The sequence below is a fragment of the Sus scrofa genome, chromosome 10 (assembly GCF_000003025.6).
Source record: "Sus scrofa isolate TJ Tabasco breed Duroc chromosome 10, Sscrofa11.1, whole genome shotgun sequence".
Lineage (NCBI taxonomy): Eukaryota > Metazoa > Chordata > Mammalia > Artiodactyla > Suidae > Sus > Sus scrofa.
Genome location: NC_010452.4, coordinates 19711215 through 19737756, shown reverse-complemented (window position 1 = coordinate 19737756; position 26542 = coordinate 19711215). Strand labels below are relative to the sequence as shown.

Below are 26542 nucleotides of genomic sequence, written 5' to 3'. Positions count from 1 at the left end.
CCCACCTTTACATATGCGCCGTTCTGGCCTTCCATGGCCTGGTTTTCAATGGGCTGAGTCAGGACAGTTCCCACCTTTCCCCTAGCTCTTTCTTTTCTAGGAAGTAGTTTCCTTTTGGAGGAAATCACGTTGCCCCTATTTATTCAAACCGTGAGTCCTGAACTGTTGTTGATCTGGGGGTGGGTGGGAGAGGGCCAGCCCTCAGTGATATCCTGGTTGTGTCTCCTGTCCCACCTGGTCCTCCTGGCCACTCCTGGCCACACAGAGGAGGGAACTCTGGTGGTTCATCTCCCCACCTACCCAGCCCACAGCTGCTACCCTCTTAGGGCCATCATCCATTCTTGCCTGGTTTAGAAAGACGGCCTCTCTCTCTCTCTCTCTTTTTTTTTTTTTTGGCTTTTTAGGGCCACACCCATGACATATGAAAGTTCCCAGGCTAGGGGTCAAATCAGAGCTACAGCTGCCAGCCTACGACACAGCCACAGCAACATGGGATCAGGGCTGCTGTCTGTGACCTAAGCCGCAGCTCATGGCAATGCTAGATCCTTAACCCACTGAGCGAGGTCAGGGATTGAACTTGCATCCTCATGGATACCAGTTAGGTTCGTGACTGCCGTGCCACAATGGAAACTCCAGACTGCCTCCTAACTACAGAGGAAAATTTTCTCTTCAATGCTCGGTCGCCTCATCCACGCTCTCACCCCTCATTCCAGCCACTCTCACCCTGGAGCGTTGATGTTCCTTCCTCCACTCACTCCTGCAGCTCCCCGAGTCTCAGATGCGCTTTCTTCACTGCTCTCTTTCAAATCCTAGTCACCTTGCACGTCCCTGACTCTTCAGGATGCAGCTGCAATGCCATCTCCTCATGAAGCCTTCTTCATCATTGGTCCCCCTGGAACAGGCCACTCCTTTCTTGGTGTGCGGCTCCGTGTCTCCTCTTGCACTTAAGTTTCTTGGGGGCGGGGATGTGTTTACTCATCCTTTTCTCCTTCTTCTCAGAGTCTGCTTAGTGTCTGCCTCTGCCCAGCAGAGTGTTGGTGCAAGAAGCCTTTGGGTTGGAGGGCTGAAAGAGTCCCTGACTTCGTCCTTCCAGGCATCTTGATGAATACCACGTCCACGTGGCCTCTTGGCTATTACCAGGGCTTCCCTCTGGTAGGCAGTGTAGTCCTGCGCTGTGGAAAACATGGAATTTAAAATCAGAAGACGGAGTTCCTGACATGGTGCAGTGGTTGACGAATCCGACTTGGAACCATGGGGTTGCGGGTTTGATCCCTGCCCTTGCTCAGTGGGTTAAGGATCCAGCATTGCCGTGAGCTGTGGTGGGGGTCACAGACGTGGCTCGGATCCCACGTTGCTGTGGCTCTGGCGTAGGCCGGTGGCCACAGCTCTGATAAGACCCCTGGCCTGGGAACCTCCATATGCCGCGGGAGTGGCCCTAGAAAAGGCAAAAAGACAAAAAAAAAAAAAAATCAGAAGACTTAGGGTCAAGTTTACCAATGAGAGACCTTGAGCTAGTCTGATGATACAATCTACCTATAGACTTGCTGAATCGTTCATCAGTACTGGACTTGAAGGTGCTACCTCTTTTCAAATCTAAGTTTTTTTAGACTGGTCCAATAGACTTTATTAAAATTTTTTAAAAATTATAATTGATTTCAATGTACTGTCCATTTCTGTACAGTGTGTGTAAGTTTTTACCAGGTTACTTAGTCCTCCTGGGGCCGCAGGATCTGGGTTGGCCACTAGGGGGCAGTCTCAGCTGGTTTCCCAGAAAGACTTGACTAGCCTACTCTGTCCTGCCTTGGACGAAGGTCTAGGTGGTGCGTGATCCCACAGGCTTGGAGAGGGATGAATCCACACACCTGGCCTACCCGGCCTTCTGTTTTTTTCAGGGCTGGTTAGATAGGGTTCAGTCATGCTCGGACTCTCTTTGGTGATGGGGTACTCGTACTGGCCACATAGGGACCCATCTTTTCCTTAGAGACCACTAAGGAATGTGTGGACTATAGCAGGCTGTCTTCTCTGTAATAATATTTCCTTTTGTTCTAATTTTTTTTTTTTTTTTGGCCCTGCCCGTGGCATGCAGAAGTTCCCAGGCCAAGGATCGAACACCAGCTCCAGCAGGGACAATGCCAGATCCTTAACTCACTGAGTCACAGGGTACCCCATATTCTAAATATTTTTATTGAGACATAATTCACATAATATAAAACTATTTTTTTTTTTTTTTTAGGGCTGCACCCACAGCATATGGAAGTTCCCAGGCTAGAGGTCGAATCAGAGCTGCAGCTGCCCGCCTACACCGCAGCCACAGCAACGCCAGGTCCCTGACCCACTAAGCAAGGCCAGGAATCAAACCTGAGTCCTCATGGATACTAGTCAGATTCGATTCTGCTGTGCCACAATGGGAACTTCTGAAACTCACTCTTTTGAAGCCTACAGTTTTGTGATTTTTATCACATTCACCAAGTTGGGGTACCATCACTGCTGTCTAATTCCAGAAAATTTCCATCACCCTGAAAAAAAACCTCATACCTATTTGCAGTCAGTCCCAGTTCCCAGCAACCGATAATATCCTGTGTTTCTGGGGACTCGCCTAGTCTGGATATTTTACTTGATGGGAGCCAGACAGTGTGTGGCCTTTTGTGACTGGCGTCTTTCACGTGCCACAAGGTTTTCAGGGTCCCCCACGCTGCAGCATGTGTCTACACTTCATTCCTTTTTGTGGCTGAATAACATTCGGTTGCATGACTCTGCTACATTTTGTTTATCTGTTCACGCGTGGATGGATATTGCCGGGCTGGTTCTACTTTTTGGCTCTTGTGAACAATGCATTATATACGTTGGGAGACCCATTTTGGTGTGGCCTTAAGTTTTCAATTCTCTTTCAATCCCCCAGCGTGGAATGTTACCAAGAGTTCCTCTGTCACTTGGGGTTTAGCATTTTGAGGCACTGCCAGACTGTTTTCCAGAGTGTCTGTGTATTTTCTGTTCCCGGCAATGTACAAGAACTCTGTAATACCCATGACAATGGATTCCCCCTCTGCTTGCTGTAGAATTCTGAAATGGGAAGGCCCAGGAGAGAGACGGAAGTTAAGGTTAGACGTGACAATAAGCTTTGCAAACTTTGTCTGCACAGCACATTTGGCCCTTGGGGTAATTTTTCTTCCTCGCCGAGGGCACAAGGCAGCCTTGGCCTTCTGGCCGAGGAGGAGGCTGCTGTGGGTAAAACTCTCTGGCTCGGCAGGTGTGGACCCTGCTGGTGTGGATCTGGCTGGTGTAGACCTGGCTGGCGTGGATCTGGCTGGTATGGAGCCTGCGGGGAGCTGCATTTACCTGCCCTCTTTGCCAGCAAGAGCTTTTACTTGGTCGCGGCCAACAGGTGTATTTCTGCCTGGCCTCCTGGCCTCTGTCATGGATGCTGCCCTTCCTGCACGGTAGTGGCAGCTCTAGCGGGGCATCTGGGGTGTGAGGCTGGGGAGACATCGATCCAGGTTGATGGGTCTGGTGGGTGCCCAGTTGGGGAGCAGGGACACCTAGGCTGTCAGCTCGGGTGGAGCTGCTGAGCAGAGCAGGCTCCTGGCTCAGGAACTGAGGGCTCCATTCACAGCAGCTCAGGCCTGTCTCCCTGGATGAGGTTTGTTTGTGCAGCGTCTGCGTGAGACAAGGGAGGTGATTTAGGCAGGTGGGTGGAAAGGAGATTGCTGATTCCAAAGGAGCCCCTAAAAAAAAAAAAAAAAAAAAAAAAAACAAAAACCCAAAAGAGCCCCTGATGGGGAAGGCAAGTTGCCAGCTGCGCTAACTCTGCCTTTAGGTGGAGGAAAGGCTTGTGCATTTCAGTCTAAAGGGAATGTTTCCGGGGAGGCTTGGGGAGAACTGGAGACAGAAAATACAACCCCACGAGAGTGTCAGGTCCACCCGACCTAGTGTTGATCTATCCAACCACAGGCATCTTATACGCCTGGGTGTTGATTCACTTGGCAAATATAAATTCAGTCCCTACTATGCTCTGGAGCTTTTTAGACTCTGGCAACACAGCGACGAGCAAACAGACATGGTCCACCGTCCTTGTAGTGATCAGAGCCTGTGTGGCGGAGGGATGTTAATTAAATGGTTGCAGGGCAGGGGACCACAGGCTGCTAGGAGAACGTATGAGAGGGGGTGGTTTTGTGTAGAGGGGTCCTGGAAGGCTTCCAGGGGGTGGGGGCACTTGGGGTCTGAAGGCTGAGCAAGGGGTGGGGGAAGGGGAGAGCGCATTTCCGGTGGAGGGCCCAGCAGGTGCAAAGAGCTTGAGCTTCTGGTGGGATAGAACGTAATGTTCTGGGAGCTGAATGGTCAGGTGGAGAGGTGCGGGAGAGGAGGCGGGAGGGAGGAAGGGGCCCGTCTGCTGAGGGGCTTGTAGGTGGGCAGACCCCCTCCCCCCATGGTTCCCTGAACAGCCATAGACCGCCAGTGGGGGCTGGGATTTAAGCTTGGAAGAGACATGGTAAGATTTGAGTTTGAAGCGACTGCTCTGAGTAAGAGGCATCATGAGCGTCAGTCCCCAGCCTCAGGAAACTAGGCAGCGGATGCAGAAGTAAAAAGAAACATCTCGCTTCCCTTCCGACTGAGAGGTGCCAGGCTTCTCCTCCTGGTATCCAGGGCTCGAGAGGATTCCGTGTGGGTTGAATGGATGAAGATGGTTTTGGTTTTAAAGGCGGGCGTGGCCACCTGCGTGGGACCAGGGTGGGCCTGGGGGGTGCTGGTGAAGATGGAACCGTGAACATTGGATGAGCTTCCTAGTGGGGGCAGGCATTGAGGGCAGCGGCCCTGAGGAAAGACTGTTCTAGCAAATCCCATGTTCTTCCTCTCATGCTTCCAAACAACCTATAACGTAGCTCCTACTATTATCTTCCCCTTTACAGATGAGAAAATTAAAGGAAAGAGATGTTAAGAGGCTTGCCCAGGGTAACAGAGCTCATTACCGCTGAGGTTGGGTTAGATACCCAGGCAAAGGCCCAAACCTTCATTTGTGGGTGGCACGACCTTTGCCTGGGTTGCTCTGATTCCCTGCAGGGACCATCCTTCTCTGATATTTTTGTCCTTCTAGCAAATATGGAGCCAGACTTTTCTGGAAGGAAAAGAGACCCCTCTAACCTCTAGCCCTTCTCCTGCTGAGAGCGAATTCCCAGGTAAATACCAGCCTCCCAGTTCCCGCTGTGGTGCAGTGGAAACGAATACGACTAGGATCCATGAAGATGTGGGTTTGATCCCTGGCCTCGCTCAGTGGATCCGGCATCCGGCCTTGCCATGAACTGTGGTATAGGTTGCAGACACGGCTTGGATCCTGCATTGCTGTGGCTGTGGTGTAAGCGGGCAGCTGCAGCTCTGATTCGACCTCTAGCCTGGGACCCTCCATAGGCCGCAGGTGCAACCCTAAAAAGCAAAACAAAACAAAAAAGATACCAGCCTCAAGCTGCAGAACAGGCTTCCCCATCTCAGCAGAAATGAGCAGGTCTTGCAAAGGGATGGGGGTGCATGGCTGGGATCTTAAGGGATTTCTTAGGCTAATGGCCTGGGAGGAGCCCTGGTAGGTTCCCAGCCTCCAAATTAATTGTCTACTGAAAGGCAGGAGGGCAGGTGGGGCAGTGCACCTTAGGTACATATTTGCTCCTGGCCTGACTCACTGCCTTTTGGAAATGGGCCTTGGGTGAAATGTTTACCGCTCCACCTACACACCACCCCCACCCCCGCCTTATAGCTCCCCTCCCAGGGAGCAGATCTCTGAGAGCACAGAGCAGCCCTGCCCTCTGTCCACCTGCCTGGAGCCCTTGACCATGGCGGCCCTGGCAGCCACAATATCCAAGCGCCGTGCTGCGGCCGAGGGTCTTGGCTCCAACCAGAAAGCCGTGAAGTACTTGGGCCAGGACTTCGAGACCCTGAGGCAGCAGTGCTTGGACTCAGGGGTCCTATTTAAGGACCCAGAGTTCCCAGCATGCCCATCAGCCTTGGGCTACAAGGACCTCGGACCACACTCCCCCCAAACTCAAGGCATCGTCTGGAAGCGGCCCACGGTAAGGTGTGGGTTTGTTGTTGAGGCTTGGGATGGAAGGCCCTCTCTTCTGTCAGAAGAAGCTGAGGGAGGAGTTCCCATTGTGGTTCAGCAGGTTAAGAACTCAATGCAGTCTCCATGAAGATGTGGGTTTGATCCCTGGCCTCGCTCCGTGGGTTAGGGGTCTGGCTGGCAGCTGTAGCTCTGATTCGACCCCTAGCCTTGGAATTTCCATATGCCGTGGGTGCAGCCCTAAAAAGCAAAAGAAAAAAAAAGAAAGAAGTAGCTGAGGGAGAAGTTATAATTCTTGTGTGTGTATGTGTGTGTGTGTCTTTTTGTCATTTTAGGGCCGCACCCATGGCATATGGAGGTTCCCAGGCTAGGGGTCAAATCGGAGCTGCAAGATGCCAGGCTACACCATAGCCACAGCAACACGGGATCTGAGCTGCATCTTCAACCTACACCACAGCTCACGGCAATGCCAGATCCTTAACCCACTGAGCAAGGCCAGGGATCAAACCCGCAACCTCATGCTTCCTAGTCGGATTCACTTCCACTGTGCCACGACAGGAACTCTAGAAGTTATAATTCTTCACCCTAGGGTCTTGGATCCATATTTCAGATTCCTTCCCTAACCCCCTCTTAAACAATCTTTTCAGAAGCCATGAGGTATAAACAGCACACACAGGCTTTTGAATCAGACACACAATCTGACTCCTGTCTCTGCCTGTGTAGCCTTGGACTGATAACCTCTGTGAGCCTCTGTTTTCGCATCTGTAAAATGGTGTTACTAGCATCTTATTTTTCAGTGTCGGCTCAAGGACTGGAGATAGAGCTCAGAGCATAGTGCCTGGCATGTAAAAGGTGCAGAAGACATGGCAGCAGTTGCATAGGCCCCCCAGGGCCAGGCCCCCTTCCAGCCCCCTCTGGAACCTATGGGGGTACTCTGGAATGTTGGCAAAATCGAGGTTGGGAGTCATGGTTTTATTTATTTTATTTTATTTTTTTTTGTCTTTTTGCCATTTCTTGGGCCACTCCCAAGGCATATGGAGGTTCCCAGGCTAGGGGTGGAATTGGAGCTGTAGCCGGCAGCCTACACCACAGCCACAGCAATGCGGGATCCAAGCTGCGTCTGTGACCTACACCACAGCTCATGGCAACACTGGATCCTTAACCCACTGAGCAAAGCCAGGGATCGAACCCGAAACCTCATGGTTCCTAGACGGATTCGTTAACCACTGCGCCACAACGGGAACTCTGGGAGTCATGGTTTTGTTTTCCAAGGTCAAGCGTTGACAGCCACGTTTCATTTCCAGAGTTTTTTTAAGCCTGCTTCATCTTTTTATTAAAGAAAAAACTATTGGAGTTTAGTTGACTTACAATGTTGTGTTAGTTTCAGGTATACAGCAAAGTGAGTCAGTCACACTTGTGCATCTATCCATTCTTTTTCAGATTCTTTTCCCGTATAGGTCATTACAGACTAGTGAGTATATTTCCCTGTGCTGTACAGTAGGTCCTTGTTTTCTTATTGTTTTTTTGTTTGTTTGTTTTGCGTTTTAGGGCCACACATGCGACAGATGGAAGCTCCCAGGCTAGGAGTTGAATCAGAGCCGCAGTCTACACCACAGCCACAGCAACGCCAGATCCGAACCATGTCCTCAACCCCAGCTCACGGCAACACAGGATCCTTAACCAACTGAGCGAGGCCAGGGATGGAACTGGTATCATCTGCATGGGTACCAGTCAGGTTCATTTCCGCTGAGCCGCAATGGGAACTCCCAGTCCTTGTTTTTTTCAGGCTTCTCTGTGTGCCAGGTCCAGGCTAGGCACTGTTTGGGAAGGTGGTTGGGGAGAAACTGAGGAATGAGCTGTGGTCTGAGCGCTGATGGAGATTGTGGGGAGGCAGGTGCGTGCATATAGAACTGACACCCTTGGCAGAATGAAGGAAGGGCTGATGGAGGCGTAAACCATGGGCGTGGGGACCTGGGACGTTAGGACCAAATGATAGAGGCGTAAACCATGGGCGTGGGGACCTGGGACGTTAGGACCAAATGTATCCTAGAGGAGTTCAAGGACCCCAAAGAGCTTGAGGGAGGGGGAGATGGATGGGGGAGGTGGGGGAGTTGGAGTGCCGGGGGTCGGGGTGGGGGAGAAGATTTTACTCTGTGACCCAAATCTGTGCCTAGCTTGTCTCCTTCCTTTAAAATTCTTCAAGCCCTCCCCTCCTCAACACCTTGCATGTTTTCCCCCTGGACCATCTTCACCTGGTCTCACTGTCCAGGTAAATACGGTAATTTTAATGCTGATCGGTGCCTGTCCACAAAATGCTATAAACTCCAGAGGAGGAGGTAGTACCTGATTCATGTGGGACTGAGGCCTTCCCATCATTGGGAGTTTTCAGATGAATAAATAAAAGCTTGTCAAAATGTACCCTCTCCGTCTTTGGGTGTCAGCGCAGGAGTCTCCCTTGGCTGCTCTGAGCCAGGCTATTCTCACACATCACACGGGAGGTACATTATAGGACATCGTTTTATCCTCTCGGGTCTTACAGATGATTGAAGAGACGCCTGAGTTGGTCATGACCCAGATTTGTCTGTACTGGAGATGTGCCTTGGAATCTGGGAAAACCAGCTTATTCCTGAATGCTTCATTTCTTTCTTCCCTTGAGGTCTTTTGGGGTCCTGCAAGAAAGTTGGGGTGCCCAGGAATGAGGTGCATCAGTGAATTCATTTGCTCCTTCTTCCTCCCCTCCCCTCGCCTCCTTTCTCCATCCTCCCTCCCTCATTTCTTTTTTTTCTAAGTGCTTATTTTATTTTATTTTTTTAACTGAATGAATTTTTCTTACATTTACAGTTGTGTAATGATCATTCCAACCCAATTTTACAGCATTTCCATCGCAAACCCCCAGCCCATCCCAAACTCCCACCTTAACCCTCCCTCCTTCCCTTCCTTCCATCATTCTTTCCTTTCTTCCTTCCTCTCCCTTTTCCTTAAACTGTGATAAAATACACGTAACATAAAAGTTACCATCTGAGCCATGTTTAAGTGTATAGTTCCATCACAAGGAACACATCTATATTTTTGTTGGCAACTAGGTCACCAACCACCTCCAGAACTTTTTCATTGTACAAAACTGAAACTTGTACTCATGAAACAATAACTCCCCTTTCCTCCTTCCATTCTCCTTTCTGTCTCAATGAGTTTGGCTACTCTATATACCTCATGAACAAGGGAAACCAAATAGTACAAACCAAATAGTACTTGTGCTTTTAAGACTGGCTGATTTTACTGAGTATCATGTCCTGAAGATGTATTCAAGTTGTAACGTGGGACAGGATTTCCTTGCTTTTTAAGGCTGAGTAATATTCCATTGTATGTATAGTCCACATTGTCTTTTTTTTTTTTTTTTTTGGATATTTTTGTCTTTCTTGGGCTGCACCCATGGAATATGGAGGTTCCCAGGCTAGGGGTCGAATTGGAGCTGCAGCCGGCGGCCCTAAAAGGACCAAAAAAAAAAAAAAAAAAAGAAGAAGAAGAAAAAAGAAAAAAAGAAAAAGAAAGTTAGCAATGGAGAGAAGACTTTGGAAATGCTCTTCAGGCATAATGCGGAGATGCGATCCCCTTGCAAGGCTAGGAATTTTCTGTGGCTCCGGAGAGATTTCCACACCATATGAGTCATGGCACTTCTTGGTTATTTTCTCTTTCCGGGGTGAGCATCTTGAATTATGCTAATAAGGAATGCATAGTCAGCTGAACATTCCATCTGCCTGTAAACTGCTCAGTATCATCCTGGTTCTAATCCTTTCAATTGTCTCCAGCCTTTGTAAACCACTGTTCTCTTCCAAACCAAAGTTAAAATTTTAGCCAAGCTTGGTAGACCTATTAGATCTGAGTCTGTGGAATTTCTGCCATAGGGTCAGTGTGATGTGGGTAATTGCATGTATAGCTCAGGGGCGTGATTTGGGGAACATTAGCATTTTCTATAGTTAGTAGTTGAAGCCACAGGACTGGATGATGTCGCCCAGGGAGAATGCTTGGGGCATGTCATTCCTTGATGAAGTGGGAGCTTGCAGAGGGCTGAGGACCCAGTCCAGGGGTTCCCTGATCCTTAGGGATGAGCAGAGGGAGCCCTGAAGGAGACTGAGAAGGAGTAGAGGAGTAGAGAGGTGAGAAAGGCAGGAGCGAGTAAGGACACAGAAGCCGCAAGACGAAAGTTTCAGGAGGAGGGAATGGGCAACACTCATCGAAAGCTGCGAGTAATCGTTAAGAGTGGAGTGGACACTGCTCCTTCCGCGATTGCTGGGGACTCAGGTGAGAGGAATTTGTGCAGCTGTTGGAGCTCCGGAGCCAGATTTCAGGAGACTGATGGGTGAATGGGTGATGAGGAACCAGAGACCCTTTTAAGAAGATTTTTAAAAAGAACGATATAATTCCATTTGCTGCAACATGGATGTGAGTAAAGAAATTAAGTCAGAAAGAGAAAGACAAATACCCTATGATATCACTTATAGGTGGAACATAAAATATGGCACAAATGAACTCAACTACAGAATAGAAACAGGATCACAGATGTGGAGAACAGACTTATGGTTGCCAAGAGGGAGGGAGGAAGGAGTGGGATGGACGGGGAGTTTGGGTTTTGTAGATGCAAACTATTACCTTGAGAATGGATAAGCAGGAGTTCCTGTCATGGTGCAGCAGAAACGAATCCAACTAGGAACCATGATGTTTCGGGTTCGATTCCTGGCCTTGCTCAGCAGGTCAAGGATCTGGCATTGCCATGAGCTGTGGTGTAGGTCACAGACTTAGTTTGGATCCCATGTTGCTGTGGCTGTGGTGTAGGCCAGCAGCTACAGCTGTGATTAGACCCCTAGCTTGGGAACCTGCATGTGCCATGGGTGCAGCCTGAAAAAGACCAAAAAAAAAAAGAAAGAAAAGAATGGATAAGCATACACAATGGAATACTACTCAGCCATAAAAAAGAACAAAATAATGCCATTTGCAGCAACATGGATGGAACTAAAGACTCATACTGAGTCAAGTAAGTCAGAAAGAGAAAGACAAATACCACATGCTATCACTTATATCTGGAATCTAATATATGGCACAAATGAAACTTCCCACAGAAGAGAAAATCATGGACTTGGAGAATAGACTTGTGGTTGCCAAGAGGGAGGGGGAGAGAGTGGGATGGATGGGGAACTTGGGGTTAATAGATGCAAACCATTGTCTTTGGAATGGATTAGCAAGGAGATCCTGCCATGTAGCACTGGCAACTATGTCTAGTCACTTACAATGGAACATGATAATGTGAGAAGAAAGAATGTGTACATGTATGTGTAAATGTATGTGTAACTGGGTTGCCATGCTGTATAGTAGAAAAAAAAATTGCATTGGGGAAATAACAATAAACACAAATAAATGAATAAATGAATTTTAAAAAATGGATAAGCAATGAGGTCCTGCTGTACGGCCCAGGGAACTCTCTCCAGTCTCTTGGGATAGAATACGATAGAAAAAGAATGTATATGTATGCATGACTGTGTCATTATACTGTACAGCAGAAATTGGCACAGCATTGTAAATCACCCATACTTTAAAGAAAAGTTAAAAAAAGAAGAAGTTTTTAAGGAGAGGGCTTCTGCCAAACCTCTGTTCAACCTGCTCTCTGCCCTTCCTTTTCCACGAAGCAACCTTGTCTTCCTTTTTTAAAACAAATTGCATTGATATTTTTTGTCTTTCCCTTTTTATGTATTAAAATGTCAAATCTCTGCACCTTTTGTCCACCAAGAGTTGATGTTTATAGACTGGAAACTCTGGAGCATCTGGGATTAGAATTTGCAGCTGTCTACTTTTAGAACCCCTAGTTTGGCCACTTCTGTGTTTAAACTGTCACTAGAGAGTGCAAAAGATTGAAACAAACAAACAAGACTAAAGCTCCATCACTGGACGGCTAGCTAAATAACTCATTGTACTTATAATGAAATTATAAAGCTCTACGCGTGTTAAGATGTATAAGAGGAAAAAAAATGGATATACATGTAAATGTGCTTTTATGTCAAAAGACATTTTCTGGAAGGATACATAAGAAATGTTAGCAGTGGAGTTCCCGTCGTGGGACAGCAGAAACGAATCCAACTAGGAAGCACGATCCTGTGTTGCTGTGGCTGTGGTGTAGGCCGGCAGCTACAGCTCCGATTTGACCCCTAGCCTGGGAACCTCCAAATGCTGCGAGTGTAGCCCTAAAAAGACAACTAAACTAAACTTCTATTGATCCTTCCTGAGAAAATCAAGAAAGCATCCTCAACAACACTTGCACAATGGATGTAATTTTTCTATAATAATAATAAAAAATAGTGCTATATACAGAATGGGCTTCAATACCTCCTTGCCCGTCAACCAAGACAGAAGGAATGGGAGTTCCCGTCGTGGCGTAGTGGTTAACGAATCCGACTAGGAACCATGAGGTTGCGGGTTCGGTCCCTGCCCTTGCTCAGTGGGTTAACGATCCGGCGTTGCCGTGAGCTGTGGTGTAGGTTGCAGACGCGGCTCGGATCCCACGTTGCTGTGGCTCTGGCGTAGGCTGGTGGCTACAGCTCCGATTCAACCCCTAGCCTGGGAACCTCCATATGCCGCGGGAGCAGCCCAAGAAATAGCAACAACAACAACAACAAAAGACAAAAAAGACAAAAGACAAAAAAAAAAAAAAAAGACAGAAGGAATGCCTGCAGGATGCCTCACTCTGTCCCTGCAGAGCCCGAGGGCCATGAGCTTGCCCATGGCAGGTGCCACCCTGAGGTGGGCGAGCTGGGGAAGCAGGGGTCAGATGTGGGCATGAGGTTGAGCTCTGCTCTGGGTGGGGCATTTCCAGACGCCTCAGTGTTTTTAATCATGGTCATGGAGTCAAGTGTTTAACAAGTGGCCACAGGGCGCAGAGCATTTTGTTAGCGTGCTAAACACTATTCTCACCCTCTCTCTTCAAACAGGGGTGTGGTCCGAGTGGGTGAGATCATATTTCATCACATCCTTATCTCAGCCTTTGCCTTTCTCCTACCTCCTTGCCCCACCCCCACCTCTTCACAGCCACACACCTACACAGCATGTACAGTAATAAAAATACGGGTCACAACCCGCTCCTGGGCATATAGCCAGAGGAAACTCTAATTCAGAAAGATACAGGCACCCCATGTTCATAGTGGCACTACGTATAATAGCCAGCATATGAAAGCAACCTAAATATCCATCTGCAGAGGAATGGATAAAGAAGAGATGGTCTATATGCATAATGGAATATTACTCAGCCATAAAAAAGAAGGAAAGAATGCCACAGTTCCCGTGGTGGCTTAGTGGTAATGAACCTGACTAGTATCCAAGAGGACACAGGTTTGATCCCTGGCCTCGCTCAGTGGGTTAAGGATCTGGTGTTGCCATGGGCTGTGGTGTAGGTTGCAGATGTGCCTTGGATCCTGTGTGGCTATGGCTGTGGCATAGGCCAGCAGCTACAGCTCCGATTGGACCCCTAGCCTGGGAACTTTCATATGCCACATGTGTGGCCCTAAAAAAAAAAAATACAAAAAAAAAAAAATGAAATAATGCCATTTGCAGCAACATGGATGGACCTAGAGATTATCACACTAAGTGAAGGCAGCCAGATTAGGACAAATATGGTATATCACTTATATGTGGAATCTAAAAAATGATACAAATATATTTATTTACAAAACAAATATACCCACAAACACAGAAAACAAACTTATAGTTGCCAAAGGGAAAAGGAAGGGGGAGGAATATATTAGGAGCTTGGGATTAACATATAAACACTACTATGTATAAGATAGATAAACAACAAGGACCTGCTGTATAGCACAGGGAGCTATATTCAATATCTTGTAATAACCTATAAGGTAAATCTGAAAAATCATACACACACACACACACACAGCTGAGTCACTTTGCTGTACCCCTGAAAACACAACACTGTAAATCAACTATACTTAAAAATACTGGTCATATGGAGGCTGTGGGCCCCAGCTCCATCTCTGCCACCCCTGGCTGTGTGACGCTGGGCAGCTCTCCTACCCTCTCTGGGCTTCAGAGTCTTCAGCAATAAAATGAGGTTTATGCAGTAGATGGTCTCCTGGACTTCTTCCATGAATTTTGTGACCATGAAGTTCCTTCACCCTTGCCGCCACCATCTCTGGGCATCTTGTGACTTGTGTGTTGTCCCCAACTCCTTTTCAGGAATTGTGTCCCAGCCCTCAGTTTATCGTTGGCGGAGCCACGCGCACAGACGTTTGTCAGGGTGCTTTAGGTGAGTAACTGGGGAGGGTCCTATTTGTGTTGGGAGAGGACAGATGTGTCTGTGTCATGAGGCTGGGCAGACTGTGCTCTTAGACTGACCGACCGCGGGATGTCTGTGATCTATCCGTATGGCTTTGTATTTTGGAGACGGTTACTCTCTACTGTGGGTGCGAAATGCTGGAACTGCATTTCTTCCTCCTAAGAAGAGATCTTCCACGTGCTCATGTAGCCCCTTTGAATGCGAGAGTCAGGAGCCAGGATTATAGTGGATAACCATGCAGTGCGATGGTTTGATAATGGTTATCTTGAAGTGCACATGATTTGCCTTGTGGAGTGGCTGTGTCTATATGATTATGACCTGGTATAACAGACGCTCTTGAAATGAGTAAGAAAACAAGAATCCCAGCTTTCCAGCCAAGCTTTCTTTCCTAGGCCAGGGATCCCGGCATTAAGAACCTTTGTGGACCTCCCCTCGTGGCTCAGAGGAAACGAATCTGACTTGCATCCATGAGGATGCAGGTTTGATTCCTGGCCTTGCTCAGTGGGTTAAGGATCCGGTGTTGCCCTGAGCTGTGGTGTAGGGCGTTAGGGCGTCGATGCGACTCAGATCTCATGTTGCTATGGCTGTGGTGTAGGCCAGCAGCTATGGCACTGATTCGACCTCTAGCCTGGGAACCTGCATATGGCACAAGTGCGGCCTTAAAAAGCAAAAAAAAAAAAAAAAAGAACCTTTGCTTCGTAACCTTTCACATTCCCTCCAAATCAGGCGCAGTTAGGTTAAGGAAATCATTTATTTTATCTTGTTTCATAACACCTAGCTGTCAGTGTCAGAAACCGAGGTTCTCCTTGATAGCAGATTAGAGTTGTTGAGCTCTCCAGCCCTCCTGATCCCAGGGCGGCCTCCCAGTGTCCGCACTGAGTTGGACAAGGCTGACATTTCAGGGGATAACAGGGCCCTGAACTGAAATCGCTGGGCTTCCAAAGGGCCAGCCTGTCACAGCTGCCAAATATCAAACCGGACACGAAAGCAAGAGGAAACAAGTCCTGCTTGCCATAAATCAGCCAAACAAAATCTCAGCATTCTGGGGGCCCACTCTTGATCTTTCAGAAGACTGCCTGTCCTGTCTTCTTTTCTCGTTCTTGTTTCTCTCCTGCTTAGAGCCCTCATGTTCCGTTCCACCGTTACCACAAGGGTTGTTTTTTTGTATTTTTGTTTGTTTGTTTGTTTTTTGTCTTTTTAGGGCTGCACCTGTGGCATATGGAGGTTCCCAGGCTAGGGCTCGAATTGGAGCTACAGCTGTCAGCCTACACTACAGCCACAGCAACGCCAGATCCGAGCCGCATCTGCGACCTACGCCACAGCTAACGGGAATGCCCGATCCTTAACCCACTGATCGGAGTCCAGGGATCGAACCCGCAACCTCATGGTTCCTAGTCTGATTCATTTCTGCTGCGCCATGACGGGAACTCCACCATAAGGTTTTTTTAAGCTGTTCTCTTAGTTCTGCTGGAAACCTTTATGATTTTGAAAATAACGGGTGTTTATTTTAAATATCCATTTATTTTCCAAGGTTCTCTGCTTTAATGAGTATAGCCAATATCCAGGGCTCCTGGAGCTTGAGGAGTAAGCTTTGAGAAAGAGTGGGCGGACCCACAGTTGTGTGCCCTGTTTCCCAAAAGCCACAGTTGCTGTGTCCTTGACCTTTGTATAAGGCCTCACAGAGGGGCAGCATCCTGACCTTTTCTTGTTCTGGATAAGTGTACCATGCCTTTTTCCAGCTAAATGTTTAACCTAATTGAGTGGGTGTCTCGGAGAAACACAACTTTAAATCTAGGCTTTTAACAGCTTCTTGTTGCAGATGCTTTGATTTGGGGGAAACAGGTATTTAATAAGTGTCTTTTAATGGATCGACTTGGATAGACCTGCTTTTGAATGGCTTTAAGCTCAGAGAAGAGAAGAGCGCCAAAAAGGGGCCTGAGCGTTACCATGGTGAGCGTGCGCTGCCGATGATGGAGCCGGTGGCTGGCAAAGCAGGAAAAGGAGGCTTTATGCACATTCAAGCAGATCTACATACATGTTCTAATATGTACCCCTTTCTTGTCTTGAAAGCAGCTCACTGGAAACACTGCTGGACACCTGCCGTTATTAGCTAGTATTTCACTTGATAAAATGTCTTGGAGGTCGTCTCATGTTAGTGTATGAAGAGCTTTGTTCTTTTGGAACCACTCAGCATACTGATTCCATGTGCCATGTGCCCCAGTGCATTTAGCCTGTCTTGGATCCACAGACACTCGAGTTATTTTCTCTCTTCCGTTATTGTACAAAATGTTGCAGCGAAGGTCCTTCTGGGTCAGGGTGTGCGAGGGAGGGTATTTGTCAGCAGGCTTGAAGGGGGGCTGCTTCAGTCAGGGTGGACTATCTTTACCTTCCATTTGAGTCCTACGGCTCAGAGCCCTCGCGTTCTGTCCCACTACCACCATGGCCCATCTACTCTGAGGAACGGGCCTGGGACAACCATTTACACTTTAGTGTGAATTGGAGTCTGTGGGTTACAGGAGGATTTGTGTGTTGAACATTATCTCAAGAGCATGAAAGAATGGTACTCTTACACCTTCAGTTACACTAAGCCTCACTAATCTATTTCCTTTTGGTATGAATGCAGGCAGTGATGCACCGTGATAGAAATCACTGATTGCCTTCACATTACCTATAGTTGCAGATGTCTGAAAATACCGCTTATACTCATCATGACCTCACAATTATGCTGTTTATTATGGCCCACTCCAAATCTTTTATATAGAATGTTAATTAAGAAGCTGGAGGAGTTCCCGTCGTGGCGCAGTGGTTAATGAACCCGACTAGGAACCATGAGGTTGCGGGTTCGATCCCTGGCCTCGCTCAGTGGGTTAAGGATCCGGTGTTGCCGTGAGCTGTGGTGTAGGTTGCAGACGTGGCTTGGATCCCGAGTTGCTGTGGCTGTGGTGTAGGCCAGTGGCTACAGCTCCATTTTGACCTGTGGCCTGGGAATCTCCGTATGCCGCAGGAGCGGCCCAAGAAATAGCAAAAAGACAAAAAAAAAAAAAAAAAAAAAAAAAAAAAGAAGAAGCTGGAAACTTACTCTATTATAATTTTTAAATATATTTTGATTGGAGTTCCTGTTGTGGCTCAGTTCCTGCTGTGGCTCAGTGGTTAACAAATCTGACTAGCAGCTCCAGCCAGGGTCCCCCCATTGTGCGGGGCTCTCCGGGCCACACCCATCATGCGGGAGTAAGTGGGAGTTCCTGGAGGGCACATCTGTGGTGCCCATTTCCGGCAAAGGCTCGTGGTTGGCGCATTGCCCAGGGAACGGCAGGCACCTGCTGGTCCCTCCACTGCTGGCCCAGCACGGTCTGTCTCTCCCTTGCATGCTGGGCCATCCCTGTCCCTGTCCCTCTGGGGTCCTATAATCTCAGAAATAGACTCTGTCCCACCACAAAGTGCACGGTTCTGGCTTCATTCACCCCACACAGTAAGTCTTGCCTCTGGTGCACCTGCCAGAAAGTCTTTGGTCATTGGCTTTAGAGGTCCAGCCCCCACAGCTTAGGGCAAATGGAGACTGTATTGGCTCACCCCACTGGAGGAGAGAGATGGTCAGCGCTGGCCCGGGGAAGCCTGGATCTGGGGACTAGGTGTTCCCAGAACGCTCTCTGCCTGTCTCGTCTCTGTTGGTCTCTGGGGTCGGCTCTGCCCTCTCCATGCCATGCAGGCTCCACGCAGCAGAGGAGATGAGCACTGGGGTTCCAGACTTCACCCCGGGAGGATCGTGAACCAGCTTTGCTTTGAGACAGCTCAGTAAAAATCTCTGATTCGGTGGTTGGGGTCTTTGCCCCTCCTTGGGTTCTGTCATTCAGAGGGGTACGGGGCTGTGTGGTTGGCTCAGCCTGGGTCATGGGCCTGCTCTTGGGACTATGAGCTTCTTCCCAAACCACAGTGGAGTTCTCCAAAAGGAGGGGGCAGTAGACCAACAGAAAGAGGAGGGTGAACCCCAACAGGCTGGTCAGTGGTAGCGACAGGGTCTGGCCAGACAGTGCCTCCCTGCCCCAGGTCACTTCTACTCCTTGGGCTCAGTGGCCCTGCCGTCTTTCCCCGCCCGCCCTGCATCTGTCGCCCCGCAGGGCTCCTGGACACGTCCCTCCCGCCCTTCTCTCTCTGGATCGGATCTGCCACCAGCAGTGCCTGGTTCAGCACCCTGAGTGCAAAGAGCCCCCCAGAAAGCCCCCCGCCTTCATGGTCTGCTGGGGCTGTACCACCTCCATGTGCACAGCTGTACCGTGGGGATGTCACTAAACCCAGCCTGCCAGGTGCTTGTGATGAGTAGAGAATTGACTGGGCTCCTTGTCCTCCAGCAAGTGGGCACCATCAAGGGTGGAAGTGGATGTAGTCGCCAGGGCCCCTGTCTGTGTGCTTCTTCCATGTGTGCTTCTGTGTGCTTCTTCCCTGGGGCAGAGCAGGGCTCCATGAGTGTTTATTGAATGTCTGATCTGCTACATTCATGATGAAATCATGAAGGAGTTCCCTGGTGGCTCAGCAAGTTAAGGATCTGACGTTGTAACTGCTGAAGCTCTGGTCACTGCGGTGGCATGGGTTTGACCCCTGGCCCAGGAACTTCTGCTGCCAAAAACATATGAAAACAGGGACAGCCTCAATTGGAGGTGACTTGTGTTTTTCTTCGTTTCTTGCCAGTACTGTTCTTGGCAGTCAGGCTGAGTCAGGCATTGAGAATCAAAAGAGTCCTGGCTGGAAGTTGACTGTGTCTTTATATTTAAAGGATTTGCAAGGCAGCTTCTCTACTTATCTGTCCTCAGCTCACTGACGCTGCTGGGAGAAACATGAAAGTGTTCGAAGGTGTTCACTGGTCCCCAACAAGGAGGGACATCCCAGGGACAGAGCAGGAATGACATTGTCCCATTGTCCCAAAGCCCTGGAGTGGCTGTGGATAAAGGGACACAGGGAGACCTCCTCCACCTTCTGCTCGCTGGATCCTGTGGCCCCCTGAGGGAACTCAGCTCTGAGGCCTCTGAATCAGCGGGTCTCTCACAGGCTTGGCAGGACCTGCTAACCCACCTGGCATGCAGGCTCTCTGCCCTTACCTTAGGGCGTCCTTGGGCGGGGAGACTCTGAGACCAGGTTATTACTTATGCCTGCATTTGGGAAAATGCAGCAGTATTTGACACCTCTTTGGGCATCTTTTCCACTTGCTGCTTTCTGGAATGGGGAGGAGGGGATTTTCTTCTTTAACAAATGAAGAACAGAGACTTGCAGAACTTTGATAGAAATTAGAATGCTTCTGGGAGTTCTGGTCATGGCTCAGTGGTTAACGAATCCGACTAGTGTCCACAAGGACACAGGTTCGATCCCTGGCCTCATTCCATGGGTTAAGGATCCAGTGTTGCCATGAGCTGTGGTTGCAGATGCAGCTCGGATCCCACGTGGCTGCAGCTGTGGTGTAGGCTGGCAGCTACAGCTCCGATTTGACTCCTAGCCTGAGAACCTCCATATGCTGTGGGTGTGGCCATAAAAAGACAGCACTATTCACAATAGCCAAAACAAGGAAACAACCCAAATGTCCATTGACAGATGATTGGATTAGGAAGCTGTGGTATATATACACAGTGGACTATTACTCAGCTCTAAAAAAGGAACAAAATAATGCCATTTGCAGCAACATGGATGGAACTAGAGACTCTCATACTGAGCAAAGTCAGTCAGAAAGAGAAAGACAAATACCATATGCTATCACTTATATCTGGAATCTAATATATGGCACAAATGAACCTTTCCACAGAAAAGAAAATCATGGACTTGGAGAACAGACTTGTGGTTGCCTAGGGGGAGGGGGAGAGAGTGGGATAGATTGGGAGCTTGGGGTTAATAGATGCAAACTATTGCCTTTGGAATGGATTAGCAAGGAGAGCCTGCTGTGTAGCACTGGCAACTATGTCTAGTCACTTACGATGGAGCATGATAATGTGAGAAGAAAGAATGTGTACATGTATGTGTAACTGGGTCGCCATGCTGTACAGTAGAAAAAAATTGTATTAGGGAGATAACAATAAAAAATTTTTTTAAGACAAAAAAAAGAGAAGAAATTAGAGTACTTGTGAATAACAAATGCTATGGCGTTTATCTGGACTTTGGATCTAGTTTATTTTCCATGCAGAGCAGGATTAGTGAGGGAGATGGGCTTTCTTTCTCTCTTTCTTTTTTTTTTTTTTTTTTTTTTTTTTGTCTTTTTGCCATTACTTGGGCTGCTCCCGCGGCATATAGAGGTTCCCAGGCTAGGGGTCCAATCGGAGCTGTAGCCACCGACCTACACCAGAGCCACAGCAATGCGGGATCCGAGCTGCGTCTGCAACCTACACAGCTCACGGCAACGCCAGATCCTTAACCCACTGAGCAAGGGCAGGGACCGAACCCAAAACCTCATGGTTCCTAGTTGGATTTGTTAACCACTGCGCCATGATGGGAACACCCAGGCTTTCTTTTGAAGGGTTTGGTGGGTATCGGGGTTTCTCCTTTATCCAGCCACATCCCCCCTCCGTCTTCTACTCCATGTTTGTGCTGTGGGTGCTTATCTCGCTCACCCTCCTTTCTCTGGTGACCTGGCTTTTCTCTTGACCTTTTTGGAATTGATGTCTTTTTCAACTTTGTTGTCTAACGTGAGTAGAGTGTTCGAGTGTGTCTTCTCATTTTGTAAAAGGAATGACCGGCTGGCTTCACGTGTCTCGATGGACAGAACAACAGTGACCTGAACCGAGGCACCTTCTCAGATGCAGCCCTCACATCGATTTTTCCTCCGTGAGCCACGATCCCCCACCGAGAGGGACCTGCCCTCTTGGACCAGGGGCTAGGCGCACACCGCCCTCAGCGGTCAGGGCTGATGTTAGCATCTTCACAAGCCTTTTTCTAGACACCTTTTGATCTGTAGTATCCTTCAAGGACTGGGGAGAAGTAAATCAATTCACTAGGACGGAACGGTTACTTTTAATGAGCAATCAGGGGAAGCCTCGGAGAATGCCAAGGGCTAGATCCCCTCACTGGTTCGGGAGAGTGCAAAGTCAGACATCCAGGTGGCAGAAAAGCTTCACTGGCAGTGCCTTCCAGCCCAGTCATAAGTGATATGGGGAAGTTTGTTCTTCTCCTACTTTTGGTGATTCCCTTTCTTTGTGGCATATTTTCCCCTTCCACTTGAATCCTAGTGCTTAGTGCCCTCATGGTCGGTCCCACTGTCACCACTGTCCTCTCCATTCTGAGGAGAGGGCCCAGGACAACCATTTGCACATTAGTGTGAATTGGAGTCCATAGGTTGAGGATTTGTGCATTGAACATTATCTCGAATTGGAGTCCATGGGTTGAGGATTTGTGCATTGAACATTATCTTGAGAGCATGAAAGAATTGTACTCTTACATCTTTGCTTATTTATTTGTTTAGGGTCACAGCTACAGCATATGGGGTCACATAAGAGCTACAGCTGCCAGCCTACACCATAGCCACAGCCACAGCCATGCCAGATCTGAGCCACATCTGCACCCTACACCACAGCTCATAGCAATGCTGGATCCTTAACCCACTGAGTGAGGCCAGGGACCAAACCGGCATCCTCATGGATACTAGTGGGATTCTTTACTGCTGAGCCACAGCGGGAACTCTCCATATTGTTACACCTTTAGTTACACTAAGCCTCACTAATCTATTTCCTTTTGGTATGAACGCAGGCAGTGAAGCACAGTAACAGAAATCATGGATTACATTCATATTACAGTTGTTGAAGATATCTCAAAATACCACTTATACTCATCATGATCTCACAATTATGATGCTGTTTTTTAGGCCCCACTCAAATCTTTTATATAGAACGTTAATAAAGAAGCATGAATCTTACTATGTCATAATTTTTAAAACATTCTGATAACTGTTTCCATATACTTTTTATAGTTCTATTATTTTTTTTTCTGTTCATTAAGAAACATTAGTCTGGAGTTCCCGTTGTGGCACAGCAGAAACAAATCCGACTAGCAAGCATGAGGTTGCAGGTTTGATCCCTGGCCTCGCTCAGTGGGTTAAGGATCCGGTGTTGCCATGAGCTGTGGTGTGGGTCACAGATGAAGCTTGGATCTGGTGTTGCATGGCTGTGGCTGTGGCGTAGGCTGGCAGCTGTAGCTCTGATTTAACCCCTAGCCTGGGAACCTCCGCATGCCATGGGGGCACCCCTGAAGAAAAAAAAAAAAAGGAAGCATTACTCTGAGATCTGATCTTGGCTTTACTAAACTGCCAAAGGGTCCAGGCACAGGAAAGATTAAGAAGCCTGCATTACATGTCAGGCTGCTTTTGCCAGGGGAGAGTTCTTTTTGTAGCCAGGAAACTTTGTCAGCCCTCTTCAGTTTTGCTAAGCGATGTCCTGACTATCTCTCACTTCCTAAGGGAGATGCAGAAACTGCAGGGCAGCCCCTCCGTCCCCAGGAAGACAGACTCTTGCCCTTGAGGTTACTGACCTGCTCCGGAGGATGCGTGTGGCGCAGGCCAGTGGGGGAAGTGCTCTCCCAGCTCCATCTTGGCTGAACAGCCTGAGGTTTGGGTCTAAAAACTAAGTCCCAAGGTATGGCTGATTCCTGCTCGGACGGGAGCTGGCTGAAATACTTCTGTCTTGTATTTTTACCTTTTTTTTTTTTTTTCTTTTTCTTTTCAGGGTCACAACTACGGCATATGGAAGTTCCCAGGCTAGGGGTTGAATTGGAGCTGCAACTGCCAGCCTACGCTGCAGCCCCAGCAATGCCAGATCTGAACTGCCTCTCTGATCTACGCTGCAGCTCACAGCAATGCCGGATCCTTAACCCATGGAGTGAGGCCAGGGATCAAACCTGCATCCTCATGGGTACTAGTCGGGTTCTTATCCCACGGGGCCATACCAGGAACTCCCTTGAGGACAGTAATTTGAACATATTCCACAGACCTTGCAGGAGCCCCGCTATTAGGACCTGAGCCATGCCTCACTGTTCAGGGCACCCCTCTCCCCTCCCCCAGCTTAGGGTTCCACTTTGCAGGACCCCACCCCCTGCCACAGGGCCCAAGGAAAATTTCTCCCTCAAGGGTGTGAGCCTTGGGCCCTGCCAGCTCTCTGACTTACTAGGAGTCACTGCTGGTTAAAGAGTAGGCAAAGGAGACCCGGGGCCAACTGCAGATCGTCCAGTCAATGGACTGCAGGGGATGCAACATTGGGTCCCCAAGGCTACCAGGGAGCCTGTGCAGGCGGGGTGCTGGGACTCCTCACGCTAATGATACAGCCAAGTGGTGCAGGAGCCAATGGTGCAGGAGCAGGAAGCGTGAGGCTGCAGGCCGTGCTCGGGCCTCCATGAAATTCAGCTCCGTCTTGGGCATTTACTAGAAGGTCCTATGAGAGCATCCGGGGCTGCAGTTCACAGGCTGCACCTTCAGTGCCCATCACCCTCAGGACAGAAGCATGGGTCCCCCTTTTTCCTCCCCTGCTCTCTCCTCCTCCCACAAGAGCCTGGTCCTCCCAGAAGTAAAGCCACGTCACCTGCTCACTGGAGAAAGGACAGGCGCCTCCTTTGGTTCCAAGAGGCTACACTGATTCCAAGATGCCATTGCACCTGTTTAGGCCATTTTACCAGCCCTTCCCAGATGCCCCTCTTTCAGAGGCTTCCTCTTGGCCCTGTCACTTCCTGTCCCCACCCTCTTGCCATCTCCACTCTTGCCCCTTTGCTGGCTCCTCTAGGCCAGGAGTTACAATAGGGAGGACTGGGGACTGCGGCAAAGTAGAGAACACACCCTGTGGGGGCGGGGGGAGCCGTGCTCCAGTTGGACCCAGGTGTTACTGCGAGGAGCAAGGGGACCCACTGCCACTGCCCTCCCTCTCAGAGCCGCCCCCTCGTTCCTCTCTCCCCCACCTTACTTTCCCTTCCTTCCTGGCATTTCCTACCCCTTGGCACATGGATTTAATTATTGTTTGTCTTCCTCTCTAGAATGGAAACCACAACATCAAGGACTCCCCCCCACACCCCCGCTGTTGTATCCTTAGGGCCTAGGATAATTCTTGGCACAGAGTAGATGCTCAGTAAATATTTGCAGAGTGAATATAGAGAGAAATTTTGGCCAGATTGCACAGTTTTTGAGAGAAGCCAGAAATCTGCTGGTTTATGTGAAACCTCCCAATGGAATCCTATCAATCCCTGTGCAGGCCAGCCCGGCGCAAGCCGAGCAGAACTGATCTGCAAGCCCCTGGTGACTGGTTGATCCCTGCCACGCAACACCGAGGCCCTGCTGGGCCCGGGTTGTGACCCTGACCCTTTGGACTTTCTGCATTCGAAGCGGCTTTCACCCTTCTGAGCTTCTGGGACTGCGGCTGGCTGGTTCTCCTTACTTGGGTCTTTGGAGCAACCTGTTCGTTTGTAGATGAGCCCCAGGCGGGCCTTGCACAGGCTGCTGGTTGAAATTGCTTTCTTTGTGGCTGCCCGCCCACCGACCTAGCCAGGGGCCCTCTGCCCCCGCCCCCTAGGAGTTCTGCTTCCTTTCTGTCTCCTTTTGCATCTTTTTGCTCTTAGGCATGGGAACTCTGGATAATGAACCCAGCCTAAAAACACCTTGTATTCTGTTCTCAACAGCCTACTGGGCTCTTGGGCATTTTATTATGGATTTATGGATTTATTTCCTCTAAACATTTATTTTTTATTTTGAATGATTTTTATTTTTTCGATTATAGCTGGTTTACAGTGTTCTGTCACGCTTCTACTGTACAGCAAAGTGACCCAATCGCACATACATATATACATTCTTTTTCTCATATTAGCCTCCACCATGCTCTGTCATGACTAGATATAGTTCCCAGTGCTATACAGCAGGATCTCCTTGCTTATCCATCCAAAGGCAATAGTTGGCATCTGTGAACCCCAGATTCCCAGTCCATCCCACTCCCTCCCCCTCCCCCTTGGCAACCACAAGTCTGTTCTCCAAGTCCGTGAGTTTCTTTTCTGTGGAAAGGTTCGTTTGTGCCATATATTAGAGTCCAAATATAAGTGATAGCATATAGTATTTTTCTTTCTCTTTCTGACTGACTTTGCTCAGTATGAGAGTCTCTAGTTCCATCCATGTTGCTGCAAATGGCATGATTTTGTTCTTTTTTAGGGCTGAGTAGCTTTCCATTTGTGTGTGTGTGTGTGTGTGTGTGTGTGTGTATACACACACATATATATATATCTCACATCTTCCTAATCCAATCATCTGTCGATGGGCATTTGGGTTGTTTCCCTGTCTTGGCTATTGTGAATAGTGCTGCAATGAACATGTGGGTGCATGTGTCTTTTTTGAGGAAAGTTTTGTCCGGATATATGCCCAAGAGTGGGATTGCTGGGTCATATGGCAGTTCTAGATTTAATTTTCTGAGATATCGCCATCCTGTTTTCCATAGTGGTTGTATCCTGGGCATTTTCTAGCTGAGCTCAAGTCACCTCATTTCTTAGAGCTGGAAGGGCTGGAAGGTCATGCTTGTCTCTCTGGAGACTTTCTGTGATGCTGTGTTTTGTATTTGACACCTGTTGAGGACCCGCACGTACATTTGTAAGCTTCAGGGCCCCAGCCCTGTTTTGGGGGTACTGCAACATTTACAGTCACTTTTTTTTTTTTTTTGGTCTTTTTGCTATTTCTTGGGCCGCTCCTGCGGCATATGGAGGTTCCCAGGCTAGGGGTCTAATCGGAGCTGTGGCTGCCAGCCTACGCCAGAGCCACAGCAACGCAGGATCCGAGCCGCATCTGCAACCTACACCACAGCTCACGGCAATGCCGGATCGTTAACCCACTGAGCAAGGGCAGGGACCGAACCCGCAACCTCATGGTTCCTAGTCGGATTCGTTAACCACTGAGCCATGATGGGAACTCCTACAGTCACTTTTGAAGGGGACATTTGACAAGCCGGATCCTCTGCCCCAGCACAGCGAAGGACCAGTTTTTACCTCCTCGTGTGGGTTTCTGTCCTGGCCAGAGCTAGTGATGACTCAGCCATCATCCTTTTATTTCTCTCTCCACGAGAGCCTGGCTTCTAGCATTTGTCTTATTTTTGAATCCAAAGGGATAATTAAACGCAGTCAGCAAGCCACTTCCTTGAAACTGGCTCTGAGATATATTTACTTACATAAGCCTCAAATGTATTTACTTACTG

At 48.7% G+C, this 26542-nt stretch overlaps 1 protein-coding gene across 4 annotated transcripts in view; it reads left to right on the top strand.

Moving 5' to 3' along the window:
- CAPN8 (calpain 8) overlaps positions 5651-26542 on the top strand; it is a 109833-nt gene continuing 88941 nt past the window's right edge. Inside the window, exons 1-2 of one of the 4 annotated variants that reach the window (XR_002336244.1) lie at positions 5651-6053; positions 14273-14342. Coding sequence is in view for 2 of the 4 variants with exons in the window: in XM_021064475.1 (XP_020920134.1) it covers positions 5817-6053; positions 14273-14342 (307 nt within the window). In the remaining 2 variants the exon portion in view is untranslated. The remainder of the gene's footprint in view (positions 6054-14272; positions 14343-26542) is intronic. The other 3 variants (XR_002336245.1, XM_021064475.1, XM_021064477.1) reach the window with 3 other exon arrangements.